Source organism: Leptonotus elevatus, chromosome 21 (assembly GCF_054856555.1).
Source record: "Leptonotus elevatus isolate MCC_2025b chromosome 21, RoL_Lele_1.0, whole genome shotgun sequence".
In the NCBI taxonomy this organism is placed as follows: domain Eukaryota; kingdom Metazoa; phylum Chordata; class Actinopteri; order Syngnathiformes; family Syngnathidae; genus Leptonotus; species Leptonotus elevatus.
Window position 1 is genome coordinate 8810488 of NC_141259.1, and position 16240 is coordinate 8826727.

At 42.5% G+C, this 16240-nt stretch overlaps 1 protein-coding gene across 2 annotated transcripts in view; it reads right to left on the minus strand.

The window, feature by feature from the left end:
- Nucleotides 1–489: 489 nt before the first annotated feature.
- The window catches only part of znf438 (zinc finger protein 438), a 45668-nt gene continuing 29917 nt past the window's right edge, over nucleotides 490–16240 (minus strand). Inside the window, exons 5-7 of one of the 2 annotated variants that reach the window (XM_086065619.1) lie at nucleotides 10368–10440; nucleotides 2250–4001; nucleotides 490–1467 (exon numbers count right to left, since the gene is read on the minus strand). In XM_086065619.1, the coding sequence (XP_085921745.1) occupies nucleotides 894–1467; nucleotides 2250–3973 (2298 nt within the window). In that variant the 5' untranslated portion in view covers nucleotides 3974–4001; nucleotides 10368–10440 and the 3' untranslated portion in view covers nucleotides 490–893. The remainder of the gene's footprint in view (nucleotides 1468–2249; nucleotides 4002–10367; nucleotides 10441–16240) is intronic. The other variant, XM_086065620.1, reaches the window with a different exon arrangement.

Below are 16240 nucleotides of genomic sequence, written 5' to 3' on the forward strand. Positions count from 1 at the left end.
TATTGAGAAATTAAGTCTAATAGTCAATATTAGGAAATAGTTAATATTTTGGGATAAAGACCTGCACAAATCTGATGCGGTGTGGGAGTTAAATCCAATGTTGTCCAAATACTCCTACGTATGACCCCAAACACTGCCTTTAATTCTGTTTTTTCATTACAGTAACAATATTGGTACAGATTCCGATGTGGTTTTACCCGATGACTCGAGTCGTCTTCTGGTAGTCTCTAACTGAACTACTTACCCCCCTCAGTTTATACAAAAGGCAACAAAAACAAAAAATGAACATTTCCTATTGAGGTTGTCGCACCATGCAAATAATTGTGTGTGTGGGGGTGGGGTCTTGTTTTCCTGAATACAGTCATGGAATAACCTGGGACATATTGTGGAATAAGGTGCTCGCTCTGCTGTTTGACTAAAGACAACTAAAAGTATTCTCGAGTGTCAATGGAACAGTGTTGCTGAATGCAGGCAAATAAGACAAAAATGTAAATTAATGGCTACAACTATACTTTTAACTGCTTTACTGTATTTAAATAAGCATTCAATTTTATACAACCAAATAAACAAAAACAGTGCAACAAACGGAACAAGACCATTGTTCGTAAAATTTGGAATCTTTGACCTTATGTCTATGAACTGGAACACTTTTTTTCACTAGATTCAACCGGAGCACCCCCTCTGAATTCCCAACCTTACCAAAACTTACAACTGAGTGAATACAGGGTTTCACCCAGTGCTTTATGGGCCTGGCGGGCCACCAGGCTTTTCTTGCTACGCCTCCTCCCGCTTTTGATTCCCAGTCCATCCACAGCCACCAGGCTTAAGAAGTGTCCTGGGGAAACCCTGGAATATGATGACAAGCTACAGTTAAGGGCCCCATGTTGAGCAGGCTAATGTGGACTTGGAACAAGAGTGTCCAGATCCCTGTCGGCCTCGTCTTCCAGGCCCGAGTAGGAGCTCAGGGCCGCCCACAGTAAGCTGGGTTGCTCACAGTGGTGGTGACCCCTCCAGTGCTCCAAAATTGCTTCTTTAGTATCCAACACCTTGCTGCAAAGTACACAGTTAAAGGCAGAACCTGCTGCAAGTACCCCAAGGCATTCGACGGCAGCTGACATCGAGATAGTCTTCGTGTCCTCCTCCTCACTTCCACGGTGGCGGAACATCATGTGCCTCTTGAATTTAGCAAAAGAGAAGAACTCCGCGTCGCAGTTGCCACACTTGATGAGGTTGCCCTTCTTGTTGGGATGCCCCCAGTAGTGCGCGGCACGTTTTACCAGTTCTTCCTCCGCATTAAGACCCCCTGGCGAGGGTTGACCCTCCTGAAGTTGGATCAGGACCTCCTCGCCATGAACATAAACAAGGTGCATCCTCATGTCAGCAAAACTCTGAGTGACTACTTGGCAGCGGCCGCATTTAATGTGCAGCTCCACAGGATCCTGTTCATCCGGTGCTTCTGAGTCCTCCCTGTTGGGACAGAATTGGTAATTATCTTTCGAGGCAAAATGACTTTGAATATGTTGAACCGGTAGTTGAATGGCACACTTTAAAATGCGCTCATAGCATTTTTTTTAAACTCCTATGTTCATTCTACGACAAGTGCTGAGAGCATGGTGTCCACTTTTATTGGTAAAGTGTTTTGCATTACCACCTCAGTTATGGAATGAATTAGGCCTGGTCTACACGTAACCGGGGTTTTTTTTTTTTTAAACCAAATATTCCCCCCTCTCCATGCAGGAAAAAGTTTCTATACACACTGAATCGTTCGTTACAAAAAAAACACATCCACACTAAAACCCATTAAATGCGTTTTTGAGTGCTTTTACCAGCATACAAAGCCTCTAGGTGGCAGTAGCCAAATGCTGTCCAATCAGTCGCAACTTCCATCTCTTTCTGTCACTTCCACAAGAGCAAAAAACATGGCGCTAGGCTGGTTCGTGCGGATCGACAAGTAGTCCCAAACTTCTCCTAAATGTTGCTCTGGAATACAAAACTAACAAGACCCAAGAGCATTTTTGCAGCAGAGTGACAACGTAAATGTCTGGTTACAACTGTCCACAGCCAAACAAAGACCCAGAGATATTCGCAAATCCCTACTTTGGCTTGAGTTTTCAGAATTTTTTTATTTTTTATTAAGAAAAATCTTCGGGGGACTGGTGGATGACGGCGCAGACTGCTCTCCCGTTTATATCTACGTGTAAACAGGCCGTTTGAAATAACTCGATAAAATGAGGCAAGAATCATCTTACCCCTCAACAGCCAAGTCCTCCTCATGACGTTTTATGGACGGCTCCACTGTAAGCAAGACCTTGTGCACCTTCCGCAGATGATTGAAATACACGCCCATGTATCCAAAGGCCTTTTTGCAGAACTCACAGCTCACAGGCCGACGAGATCGAGCCTCAGAATGGTGAAGCTTCATATGGGTGCTCAGGCTGCCAGAATGCGTGTACGCTCTGCGGCACACCGGGCATACATGTGGTCGACTGCTAGTGTGACTGTTCATGTGGCTCTGGAGGTGATGCTTAAATTGGAAGCAGCGGCTGCAGGTGGGGCAGCGATGAATAGAACGGCTGGTGACGAAAATTCTGGAATGGGACGTAGTGCTCAGATCGAGAGCGACCAGGGTTTTTTCGTTAGAACTATCTCGGTCCTTAGTCGCGGTAGGTGTTGAGAGCTGTTGACTCGGTACAAGCTCTGGTTCTTGACCATCTGAAGTACTGGCAGGCAAGCTAAGTAGCTTGGGAATTGCCTCCATGACAAACACTGGCTTGGGCTGAATGCTACGGTACTTCTTTGAAATGTCAACTTCTTTTTGCATGGAACCTGACATAACTACTGCTGGTTTTTCAGGGATCCTTCTACGAAAAAAGGACAACGATCTCTTCTTTCGGGCATCATATGCTAAGATATCCTCCATTGTCTTTCTCTTTCTTCCTCTTTTCTTTCCCGGCAGTTTCTGAAGGTTACTCGTTACCGGGATGAGCGGGTTTTTATTCTGGGGCTGATGAGCCTGAGCTTGAGATGTTCGGTGGGTCGATGATGGAGGATCTGTGGGGCTCATGGGACGTGATCGGCTTAAGCAATCCTTATCTTGGGACAAGTTGAGCTTGGCAGCTGGAATGAGTGCGGTCTTCATTTTAGAGTAGGGTAGGATGGGCAGTTTACCCTTAGGAGGGGAAGGGACAATCTGCACTGCTTTACCGAAGATGGCGGCAGAGATAACAGTGATGTCTGGAAGCTGAGCGGCCGCAGGCTTAGATTGGCACATCTTCATCATAGAGCCACTTTGCTCTAGGGATTTGGCCGGTGACGTTTTGAGAGCAGTTGGAAGAGTAGAAGGTGGACATAGATTTTGAGTAATTGTTATTGCAGATTGTTCAGTTTTAACTGGAGCTTGTTCTAATTGGGACCCCGGGAACAGGACAGCATTATCAGGTAAAAGGGCAGGGGCAGAGATTTCAGAAGGTGAAGGATCTATTAAAATGACCTGCTCCGATGGTTCCTCTGTTGGCTTTTGATTTTGAGTGACCGTGCACTCTTCTTTCTCCTTAATCAACGACGGCGCGCTGCTCACCAGTTTTTTTGTCGCAGCAACCCCAGAGGAAGTTTTCACCCTTAGAGATATTGGTGATGTTCTAACCTTATCTGCGGTTGCTGCTCTCCTCACAGGCTTGTACCTGGGTATGGGCAGCTTGAGATTCTTTTGAATGGACTGGGTTTGTTGAGGTTGTTGCTGTGTTGTCTGAGAGGAGACAGGAGGGGGCAATGCCACCAGAGAGAACGTGCCCTCCTGACCAGCTATTTGCATCAGTGCATAGTTTTGAGTAGGCACAACGATGGATTTAGGGGTGGAGCCACTATTTGCTTCAGGGAGGGCAGTGGGAGGTTGGCAGGCTAGGACTGTAGAGGATGGGGAAGACACAATGACTGGGGCCTTGGGGGCGATGCTGCGGAACTGAAGGCTCTTCATTTGAATGGCTGGATTCACTGGAAACCAGCTGAAAGGCAGACGAAATAGCTGTATTAGATATTATTTGCAACCAAACTTCCAAAGACTGACAGCCTTGCAGCACTACACCTGCATTCTTTGGCTGGTGGACATTAAACTAACATTTTAGAGACATCTCTTTTGGGAAACATTTTAATGAACAGTTGGATGCCATTTTAATTTCACGGTGTGCAACTCAAATAGGAAAATCAAATATAAGACCACAAAAAAAAAAAGATCCGCACTAGTGTGACAAGCTGTCTGTTTAGCCATATCTCTTTGGTCACACATAGCAGTTATCTAGTACCCCGAGGCTAAGAACAGAATGCCCTCTTTGATTTGAACTCAGTGTGTAGTCATACTTCCTGCTGGGCCATTGCAGTGAATTCCTTGCATCACCCCCAACTCACTTCCTGGAAAGTAAAGCTAGCAGAGCCTGAGAATTTGCCCCTCATCTCTCAATACTTAAAAACATTCATGACGACCCTCAGATTTTTATGCCTGGATTCTTTTATCAACTTTTCTTCTTAACATTTAGCAACATTTTATGGTTATCATATCAATGAATTATATTTTAAAACTTGAGTTTATGGCTGTGTTGACAAGTGATAAAATACTGATGAACTAACATTTAAAACAATCTTTTATTACCTCAATTTAGTCAATCTAAGCATTTATAGTAAACGCTAAATTAAAACAGTATTCCCATAAATTAATACCACATCTTAGTATCAAAAGGTGGTGAAGATAACACTGGAATGCATCAAAGCCGTACAGTAAAAAGATTATGCAACGGGTTCCATTTCACATTGATTTCCGCAGAATCATTATTCCAAATCCACACTAATACCAAAAGAGTTCTGGAGGTATCACAAAAACACTGCAACAATACAATAGAAACTTGATAGAGATAACATCTTTTTCCAGAAGAACCAGTAATGAGAAACAGCAAAAGGTATACTGTTTAACAGCTGGAAGTGTTTTTGTGCAAAGGATATTTACACAGTACCTGACCACATGACAGCTCCATAAAACTGGAGGTACAGATAGTATTTTGATTGTTACTGCGGCTGAACACTCAGCGGAATAAAACCAAGGGATGCGTGGTCCTCCGGGCAATTTATGTGGCCAGAGATTTGAATCTGGTGGAGGAAATTCATTCCACCGAGTGAAAGTTTGCAAGAAGACATGATGTTTACGGGAATGGTGAGCATTACTGGCTGAAAAAATTAACAATCTGCCTGTTAAATTAAAATCTGAATAGCCTTTATTAGCCAATATACCGTCATTGATGACTTGGAAACAGTCATTCAACAAATACAAGGTTAAATATGAAACATCATAAATTACTCAGATAAAACAGACATCTGATTACTGTGCTAAATGGAAATTGTAATTGGATGGGGCGCTAATTTGTTAAACATTTTACGAAAATAGGTTAAGTGATTTGATATAGCAGTCCAATAGTTTCTGCCCTGTGAACTTCTGAAGCTCAGTTTCATCGAACTACACTTTCAGTTTTCCACTTTTTTTTTTCATTCTACTCTAAAGTAATCTTCCCTTGCCCAGCTCTAAATTTTATAGCAGGAGTTTATGAGGCGTCCGTTGTGGAATAACACAGCAAAGCATTGGAATACTTGTGTAAATATGAGGTTTCAAACGTAAAACCGTGTGGACAAAAAAAAACGGGTCTTACTGTTTTACAAAGTCAACAGTGAGCCGAAGATTGGCATGGTGTCAACTTGTAAGAGGATCCGATGTACATGATTATTAGGCTCTAAATGGCTGATCATGAGGGAATCAAATACAGGGGATAAAAGACAGATACATATGGAGGTCAGAGATTCCACTCAATCTGCTTTTGGATTTTAAACGTCATCAGGTTTAATCTGACTGGGGTCATAGGTCAGGGCTGGGATGAGGCAGAAAACCTGTGTTTTTTTTGTTTTTTGTTTTGGTAGAGAATGCAGGGGACAGAAGGAAAGGGGAGACAGATTAACAGGTGAAGCCAGAGGGTGAGAGGTGAGGAACGTATGTTTATGTATGGAAGAGGTCAGGGTTGAATAGGAGGCCAGTGTGTGTGAGCAAACCAAGCATGAATTGAGCATATTAAAAAAAAACAAAAAAAACTTTTGGTTTACATGCTCAAACAGAGCTGGGACACATGCAAAATGCAGTGCTTCGAAGGTTTTACCGTATGTGCAGTGCAGAGTTTCTTGAATTGGTGTGAACTGCCTAGTCCTAAGCACAAGTTTTAACATGATTGTGTAATTGGCTGAAAATGTTATCTTGTGCAACCACACGATTTCGGTCCCTTCATTTTCAAATTGAATTGTACTGGTATTGGTTCCACTTTTTTTTTCTTTTCTTTTTTAAAGAAGTCAAAGAGAGGAGACGAAGTCTAGAATTGGACTTGATGGCATAGACTGACTTGTATTCTGAGGAGAGGACAGCAGAGAGCATAGTTGTGAGGCTTGTTATCTCCCTAGTAGGGGAAAGCAATGCTCATCTGGGTCCCAAAGATAGGGTCTAGAGATGGAGCTGGTCTGGAATGAACTATGTGTCCATGTTTGTGAGAGGGAGGGGTAAAAACACAGCAGAGGCCAAACTCCCCCAGGTTTTGGCACAGATGAAAGGCCAGGATCTAGGCTAGATAAGAGGGCAGATCATGGGGGGTCGGGGCCAGCCGGCTGTGAGAAGCAATGTCTAGCAGCCATCTTTCACAATCCTCTTCCTACATGCAAACATGTGCGAGAGGTCAATACATCCAAATATTTGTACCAGTTGTCTTTTAGGCAAAACTATTCCTTTCAATTCCACCTGAGCAACTTTAAGTTGATCTGTTTATTTGTTTGTGGTGACTTTTTCCTCTGTATGCAAACTGCTCAATCGCTGTTGGTGAAAACAGTCTTCAACTTAAGCTAAGTGCAAAACTGCGTGCGTACGTGTGTAGCAGAGTTAAGCCCTCTTGTGTCCGGAGCAAGCGCAGTCATGGGGAAAATGAAATCGGTGTTTGCAGAGGTCCTCCATTCGTCCCACGGCTCATGCTGGATGAAACAGCGAGAAAGACACACAAATAGGGATTTGATAGCATCCAGCTGCAACTTCTGTCTTTTCATTGGGCGACAACGAAAGGTGTTGCTCTTTCTCTTTTTCTATCACAGCACCATATGGTATTCATGGCATGTGCAAACAAACACACAACCATATGTCATCCACTGCCACCTAGGCAAATCAATGCACGGGAGAAATCCATTCCAATTAGGACCATGCCGATTTAGCCTGCATGGGGATGAAAATGAATCAATAGTGAGACCCCACTGCTAAGCGGCTATTCCTTGAGGTATCCCTTAAAATGACTTAAATTGGCTTAACTGCACCCGTTTTGCACACATATAAATAGAAGTTAAACTGTTCACATTCATCTGTATAAATGTATATGCATTCTCTGAATGGATGTGGACGTTGGTCAAAATCTGAACCTAAATACAAAAGTTGCCTATTGAAGTCAGGATGTCATAAAACCCTAACAACTAGTAACCTTTGACTCACTTTTCAGCAAAGCTGTATGTCATCCACAAGAAGTTAATAATAATAATGCACAGATGAACCAAATAAGCATATTTACGAGTTTGCACATAGCCAATTAATACGACAAAAGGATCTGGAGGTGAGTGGCATCAATGTGGAGTGAAGGTGACAGCAGCGTGTCCAACAGCATGTCTAGAAATGTGTGTTTGTGGTCTCAAGTGTTAACACCCTATCCCTCCCCAGGCAGCCAGACTGTCTTAGTCATCCAGACTTTGCAACGCTAAACCTTTACCTGACCTTTCCTTACGCGGTGACATTTGGACCCATTCGAATAGGTCAAACAGCACTAAAGAGTGTGGAAGAAAAATGGAGGGGAACTTGATGAAAAAAAACAAGTTGAGTGAGAGCTGTCGGCAGCAACAAGAGGTGTCCAAGGACTATCCAAGAAAAAAAAAGAAAAAGCACTTTGGGCAGATATATTATTATTTAATTATGACGGACCTGATGGTGCTTCTGCGGAATTTCCTTCATGTTTGTTTGGAGAGTTCTCAAGTAAAGATGTGTTTGTACTGTACCCTGTCAACTTAAGTCAATCTAATATAAAGAATTCGATTGATTTAATGACACGGTAACGTGTTGCAGATCAACAATCTAGAATCTCATGTTTCTAATGATTCAAAAAGCCTCTGAACTGCTGGGGAGTGGAGGCACTTCCCCTTTCTACCGAGCTCACCACTAAACCACTTTCGATTCATCAGCAGTTTTCTATGCTCTTCTCAAAAACAAGTGGGTACAGTTTGTGATGTAGCTCTAATATTTAAACGTTACTGTATTTGAAATAAACACTTCCACACAGCATCTTAAAAGACTTTTGTGAATATTGGCACTGCCTTGGGGAGAAGGGGCATCGTTGCAACCTCTACTGGGACACAAGCACCTTAATGATCACTCGACTCAATGGGACAAATTCAACGGGGAATCTGAGAGGAAGCAAGATGCCATCATGCTAATTTGAGTCCCTCTGCATCCCAGATGAAACACTGGAAAAGGCAGAGAGGCATAGAGGAAAGTTCTGCGCATGTAATTTTTGACTTCTTTTTTTTTTGCATCACATCGTTCTTAGTATCATTATCTCATGCATCCAATATGAAAGAGAGTCTCATAGCGCTTTGATTTTGTGAATCATTCCTCCCTCTTCCTGTTCCCAGCCCTCATCGCCGCTTCCTTTCCTCAGCTTTCTGGTTCCAACGATCTCTTTCATTCTCACCTCCCTCCCCTTTTCTCAGTACCTGAGTAAATAAACAGCGTTATGCGGATGCTAATTACAGCTGGTTCAGGGACGTGATGGGCCCAGAGACAGATAAACAGCAAGGTAGGAAGGAGGCGAAATGAGAGGCAGAGGCGTTAGTGAAGGTAATGCACCTCAAGGGCAACCCAACACAGACAGACATAAATCACCTATGTATTGTAGGACACACAAGTGAGATTTTGAGCTTTTAACTAGTCACTGCGAAGGAAAGTGCGCATGCAAGGTCTTGAAGGACTTCAAATTGAGTGAAGTACCGAATAGAGGAGGGCCACATGGTTGCAGTTCAGCTTGAGAGAAAAATGGAAATGTCGTAAAACTTCCTTAATCACATCTGCTCCTACAGACAAGGTGCAAGATCAAAAGCATCGGCAGATGATCCACACAGTTCTCCTGTTGAGATGTTACAGTTGAGATAGTGATGTTACTCAAAGGGAAAAAAAGATTCACGGTCTTTAAAAGCCACCTTATCTTGTAGAAAAATTGACATGCTTGCCCTAAATTATAGAGTATTTTGAGGACTGGATCTAGACTAGGGGTGGGCAAATTCGGTCCTTAAAGACCACAGTCCTGCAAGTTTTGGATGTTTCCCTTCTCCAACCCAGCGAATAGTTGTCTGTCTCCATACGTGCCCTGTGACTGACTGGCAACCAATTCAAGGTATAGTCCGCCTTCCAACTGAAGTCAGCCGGGATAAGCTCCAGCACCCCGCGATCCTTAACAGGGTAAGCAATATTGAAAATGGATGAGTGTCCCACAATGTAACGTACCACCTCGAGGTTCCCCTAATATAGTCCAGAGTACTTGTAAGTGAACAGGTTGTTATCAAAGTCATAGGAGACTCTGAACATCAAAGACATGCTTGTCCACAATATCTGCAGTTGCCGTTAATTAGTAAGGATGTGAGCACTCTAATGACGGAAAGCAAGGTGAAACGCAGGTAGAAGAAACGATGAAAGCCCAAGGAGACAGGGCGGATTGATTTGTAGCTAGGGGACATGGTTGGCACGTCACGAAACCACTGTTTTAAATGTTATCCTGGAAGGTTTCTTGATTAAAAGAAATCTTATGATCCCAGATTAGGACGAGATTGGTAATGACAGGTGCAGGAGAAACCTTAATGTTACAAAGACTTGCGTAAGCTTTTAATCTTGTGTTAAATCCACTGCAAACACCGACAGAGAGACAAAGTAGAAAGAGAAAGGTAGAAAGGATCACAATGTATAAGGGATTGCAGAGGAGAGGGAAAATTGAAAAAAAAAAAGTGATGGGTGGATAGATGAGCTATTTTTATAATGAGGTCAGTGTGAGCTATGGGATTTTTTTTCTCTTGGGAATTACACACGTACATACACAAGCTGTAGTGATGTATCCTGCTGTGCATGGCTACCTCCATCAACAGAAGAAATAGGAAGAGGTAGATGATGCAACTGTGCAATACAGTTTTAACAATGTAAGAACAAGTCATAGAAAATAAGACATTTTTGACCCTGTAGTTGGGTCTAATTAATTCAAGACCAGATTCAACTCATAGATTACCTATTTGATGATTCCCTTCGTCATTAGGTAGAGCCTAGGCCATGGTCCTGCCCCCCACCTCTCCACACTCCCCCTGCCAAGAGATCAAGTATTTCACCTTTAGATGAAAAATGTAAAAAGAGTCAAATCTCAAATTACCAGGTCAATTGCGATGGAATGATTGAGTACAAATGGAAAGTATCTTACATTGCCAAACTCTGGTACAAAAAAAAAAAGTTCTTCCTCATCAATGTAGTTCATATTAACTAAAATTAATTAGTTCTCCAAGCATTCAACAAATGTTCCCTAGCTGAGTGTTTGGCTGTAAAATTGTTAAATTCATGAAAGCAACGATGACAAAGGTGAAAGATTTCTCAAGCGGTCTATTTGCATCAAAGTGTAAAGAGTAACACGGTGCGGCGACGAGTACATTCGGCAGGGACATGATTCACACGTGGCTTTGCACATACACACGCAGACACACTCCATTTAACAGAATGAGCGCTCGTTTAGCCAACAGTGTCTCGGCAGGCAGGGACACAGGCTGCCCACTCAGTCAGATACATCCATATTAAATAAATAAGGAGCGCTCTTGTGTGTAAATTATTCATTTAACACGCCTTATCCTCTTCCAACAACCTTGTTAGAGCAACTCAGGAGTGGAAAGAGGGTGTGCAGTTGGGAAGGGGGGGGGGGGGCACAAAGCAACGACGAGGCAGACACTGTGGCTCATGAGCGACTCAGCAGAACCTGTGGTGCATCTCTAAGCTCTCTGGGCGTTCAGTCATAAGGGGGCTAATTCAGCCCGACACCTCCTTTGTTTCAAGCAGAAAAGAGCTGCATACACACAGTAACACACGTGCGTAAGGGCACACAATTGAGCTCACACTAGCATGCACAAACTTGAAGAGAAAGAGCACAAGAAATGAATTTTTAGTGCATATTCATAGAATAATCATTCTACTTGTCTGGATAAATTATTGAAGAATGGGAAAGCGGCACACGCAATGGAGTAATGCAGTGGATGTTTTCCTGTGCTGCCTGAACTAAGATCACAAAGCACAGGAAGTCACCGCTTCATGAACTGATGCTAACAAGCTGAAAAGGTAACTAATATTTTGCCTGTTACATTATCATCAGGCGAAAAAACTGTGATTTGTTGCATAACATGATACTGTATCTCTCGATATTGATTGATGTGGAAAAAAATACCATTAAAAATGGTAATTATGTAATTGTTTTTTTCACCCAGTCGATTTTGGAAATTCTATTACATGTGATCAATGTATATCTGAATGAATATCTTCATTACTTTTAAAATGAATAAGATTAAGATTTTAAGATAGTTTTTGATTTTGATAATGTTTTTTCCCCCAATTGCATCCACCAATCAATTATATGGTGTCACACTAGTTTCTCAGTGACTGCAGATCATTTGTCAAACAATGTTATTTAGCCGTCATTAGCCAGCCACACTAAAAAAAATTTTTTTTAACACAGAACAATTCAAATTTTATGTCACACAAGGCAACAAGCCTTGTGTTTGACTCAGGCGCTCAATCTCAGGGTGGGGATTTATTTTAACTGACGGTGCTTTTTGCAATACTCTTCTTCAAATCACACCATGAGGTCTTTGTACATTATATATGGTTTCTGTGCTTAATTCTTTCAAATGGAAAATTTCACGTTAAGGAAAAACAGACTTTTCCATATTGTTTTTATACAAAGAAGAAATACGAAAAATAAAACAGGTGTCCCACAGCGGCAGGACTGCAATCTAAATTTGCTGGGACCACATGAAAACATCGTCTATTCCAGGCCAGGGCGGCAAAATTACAGCCCTGCTCCTTCTACTCTAGCATTAAACCTCAATTAGCGCACAACTTTGCCAATGATGTCATTACACTGGGACTCAAGAGTCCTGAAAGTAAGGGTTACTTTTCTTTAGAAAGACAAATGCCTGTATCTGAGCCACTTCAAACTTTCAAGTTTTCTCTAGTGTGGTTCTACAGCCGAGAAAAGTCACTCCGGGGGAAAAAAAAAAGGTGATGTTTTTCAAATGTGTCTTAAAAAAACAAAAACACTGAAGATTGTGGTCTGCTTTGGCTAAATTTACCAAGACTGGTAATACTATCATGACAGGGCTTTTCCAAGGAGAAGAAAGGTCAGTTAGGAAAGACAAAAAATAAACAAAAACTCTTTGACCAATAGTAACCTGACAGAAGAACGTCCAGTGGGAGAACAACTGCCATGGTAAGGTACACCAAAAGTGAAACTTGAGCGTGTCTTTCTTTCTTTTTTTTATATATATAATAAAGATCACTATTCAAAACTCAATAACAGTTGTGCTAACTGTTTGTTTACTGAACTGAACTTATGTTCCTTATTGAATTTAAAGTAAAGTTCCACATATTAAAAGAGAAGCCACACCCCACCCCGGATGATTAAAGTCCCGTAGTTCCTGTTGGTGAAGGTGGTTAAGGCTGGCTGTCCCTATATGGCGAACAAAGGACCGAGCGACATCAACACACTCCTTCAAGGCAGCAACCTCCTACCTTTCTTTTTCCAAGTTTTCCTCTCGCTGTAAAAGATTTATTGCAGCTCACAGCAACTTCTCACCCAAAGACCACAAGTAGTACAAGAGCGGGATCATTTTCACATCTTCAAAGACAAATCAGTTATGTCTAAGTTTGTATTTTTTTTTTTTTTTTTTATCCACCCAGTGGCATTAGAAAACTTCTCTATTACTATTCCATCACTCACAGGTGAACAGCAATCGGTTGGGGGGTGGGAACTTTCCAAGAAAGTAGAACAGACTTTTTTTCCCAAGCCAAGCTCGGGCAAAAACTTTGAGAAGGGGTGGGTTTGGAGAGGGTGAGATCAAAAGCCTGCAAGTTTCTGGTGAGCGGATCCAATCAGCCGAGAGGGCCAAGGAGAGGAGGAGAGACAAGCACTTCCCTTTTAAATTGATCCCACCGAGACCCTCAAGGTTCTCCTCGCAGGACTCGCAGAAAAGCGCTAAAAATCTGGCCCCGTGGATCTGACGAGGAACTGGGAGGAGAGGGAGAGAAGAAAGACTGTTTTGGGTGGGGGAAGACACGGAAAGAACAGAGAACTGTGAGGGAGAGGCGCCAGTTGTGGCAGATCAAGAGAGGTGAGGTCGACAAGGAGGTGGGCTCATTTGCCAAGGGGGCATCTATATCAATGTGTTCCAGCTAAGACTCAGTGTGAAGAGTGCGGGTGGTATCAGTTATCAAACCGGCTGTACACAGATGATGGTGTGCGCAACCAATCGCAAGTGTATCTTCATTCTGCCCAGGTCTTGGCAGCGGAGACTCTGGATCATTTCAAGCTGGCCTGAGATCAGACCTTGGATGAAGATGGTGTCATTATACGCAGCATGTTCGGCTCTCAAAGGAACAAGCACTATCAGGGCAACCCAGAGACTCAGCAGCCTGCCAGACTCGCGACCGACTAACCATTCGCCAACATGTGCACAAAGTACACACAGTGAAGGTGTATATGCGTGCCTGTTCAGTCACCTCGATGTTTTTGTGGCCGCTACGTTTCCAACAACCAAAGAAAGGATCATCCAAAATACAAATTGCAAATCAGTCCTTGGCTGGTCAATTTTTAACACTTTGTTTGAAGCTTATACATATAACATCATAAGCCGTTCCCCCCCCCCCCCCCGACATGAAAACTAATTGAATTGACAGTACAAGCAAGTACTTTCAAGGATTTTAAATTATTTGATCAAATACTCTAGTAGCACCTAATTAGCTCAGTTGTGATGAAAAGCCACCGCTCCGCATAAATAACTCACATCCTAATAAATAAGCAGATCTCTACTAATAGCATTAAAGTGCCCTTTAACCTCGCCCCCTTATCCCTGAAAGTCTTCTCCACCAGCCACACTCCTCTCCCCAATACAAATGGTCTGGAATCACATGACTAATCAGATGAAGCCATTTATTTAATTAACTAGGGGGGGGGGGGGGTGAATGGCAACATAGTCTAATTCAAAGTTACATGACCAATACTCAGTTGGCACATATAAGCTTCAATGGTGCGGAACTTGGGTGTGGCAAATTTATCCAGAGAGCAGTATCATCATGACTGCTAATTTTCTACTGCTAAAAAAGTGGAGTAGAGAAATTAGAAACTCGATTTATAGAGGCAAACCAGGAGAGGGGGATTAGAGATGAACAATCAATTTCAAGGCTTAAAAAGATGCCAAATACACTTGACTTATTATTTTACGCCACCCTTCTTTGCCTCATTCTCAGAGCTTCATGACTGAGCAGCCGACAACACAAAAGAAAAAGAATGCTCGTAAACTCGAGTGTCAACCGTGGCAACCAATTTATCCATTAAGCAGGTTCAAATAATGACGGACTGACGATGACAGGAATATTATTACAAAGGAAAGATGGACATGCTTATATAAAGGTAACCTCTCCAGGGGACCAAGCTGTCCTTATCGTCCAACAGCTCTCACCTATTGAGAGAGTGGCCATGTTTGACCCAGAGCAAGACATTGGTAACCACTCATTAAACAGCAAATTTTCAGCAATCTCATTAATCTTGCAGTTCAAACACAGTGTGGGAACAAGCCAAACTTTTCCACAAGTTGGACAGATCTGTTAACCTAGGACAGCCACACTTGTATGTTAACAGTCTTAAAGATGATAATAATCCAGCACCGCTGCCAAACGTCTATAAATAGTTCTCAATACAGTGGTAGCAACTTTGAAAATTGACCCAACAACCCACTTATAGCGCAGCTAATAAAATACAAGGAGGGAGCGTAGTAAGATAATTTGTCTTGTCTGTGGATTGCATTGACAGGCCCATTGATGCTGACATCTCTTTAACATGAGGTTGGAGGGTGTTTGGTCTCCCCTTCAGTCACTTGCGAACTGCAGAGCCTGGAAATGATTAGGCCTGGGAGGGCAATTAGCCTGAGCATCGCTGGGCTAAATATAGTGCAGCTTGGCCCAGCTCTGCTCCTGGGTCATGTCCACAATGCAGCCTCCGCGCACATATGTTAGCACAATCTGGATTGTTTCATGACTGATGCGAAGGCTCCGCTGACTCAGACGAGATAACATAACTCAGCTGTCGATCAGGTGTCTCGTGAGGCAAGCAGTGGGAATGAACCCAAAAAGGTAACATTTCCCTTATTCTCTATAACTTTAAGGCAAAAAAAGGCTTACTGAAACGGAATCTGCAGTTGACTATTTCATTTGTCCAATTATACAGTATACCACGATTTCATCAAAAATGCCATGGTTGGGATTTGCTTTCCCACAGTCTTGCAGACACTTAGTAGAAAGCAAAGGGGGAATTGCTCATAGCTTCCTGCCCCTTCAGTCCGGTATCTCCTGCCCCTGTGAGAAGAAAATGTAGATTTTATCCTTAAAAACAGGAGGGCTCGCCCACTTGTTCACCTGGGACAGCTGTTGCACAGCAGAGGCAAACCAAGAAGGTTATAAGAGCCTGGGAATGTTTAACATCTAGAAAGCAATCAGAACTTAGTCACTGCTTGGGGAATTGGACAGGAAATACGGAGAGTAACCCTTTCCTGCCTGAAAGGAAAGACAAGAGGAAGTCATTTATGCTATGACAAATATGCTTATCTCGGCAAATTAAATACCATTTCCATCACTGCTACTTTCTGATTTGTTTGCTTTTAAAAAAAAATCTCAAATAAAAAGGCCTTGCAAAAAAAAAAAAAACTACTTCAAAGCGATAACGCTTAGTGTTGCATAACACACCATTACGAATATGGTGCTTTTCTGGGCTAAAAGGTAAGAGGTCAAAGCAAGGCTGCAGCCTTCTGACTCTGATTAGTTTTCCTTCAAGCATGGCGTTTTCTTGTATGTTAAATT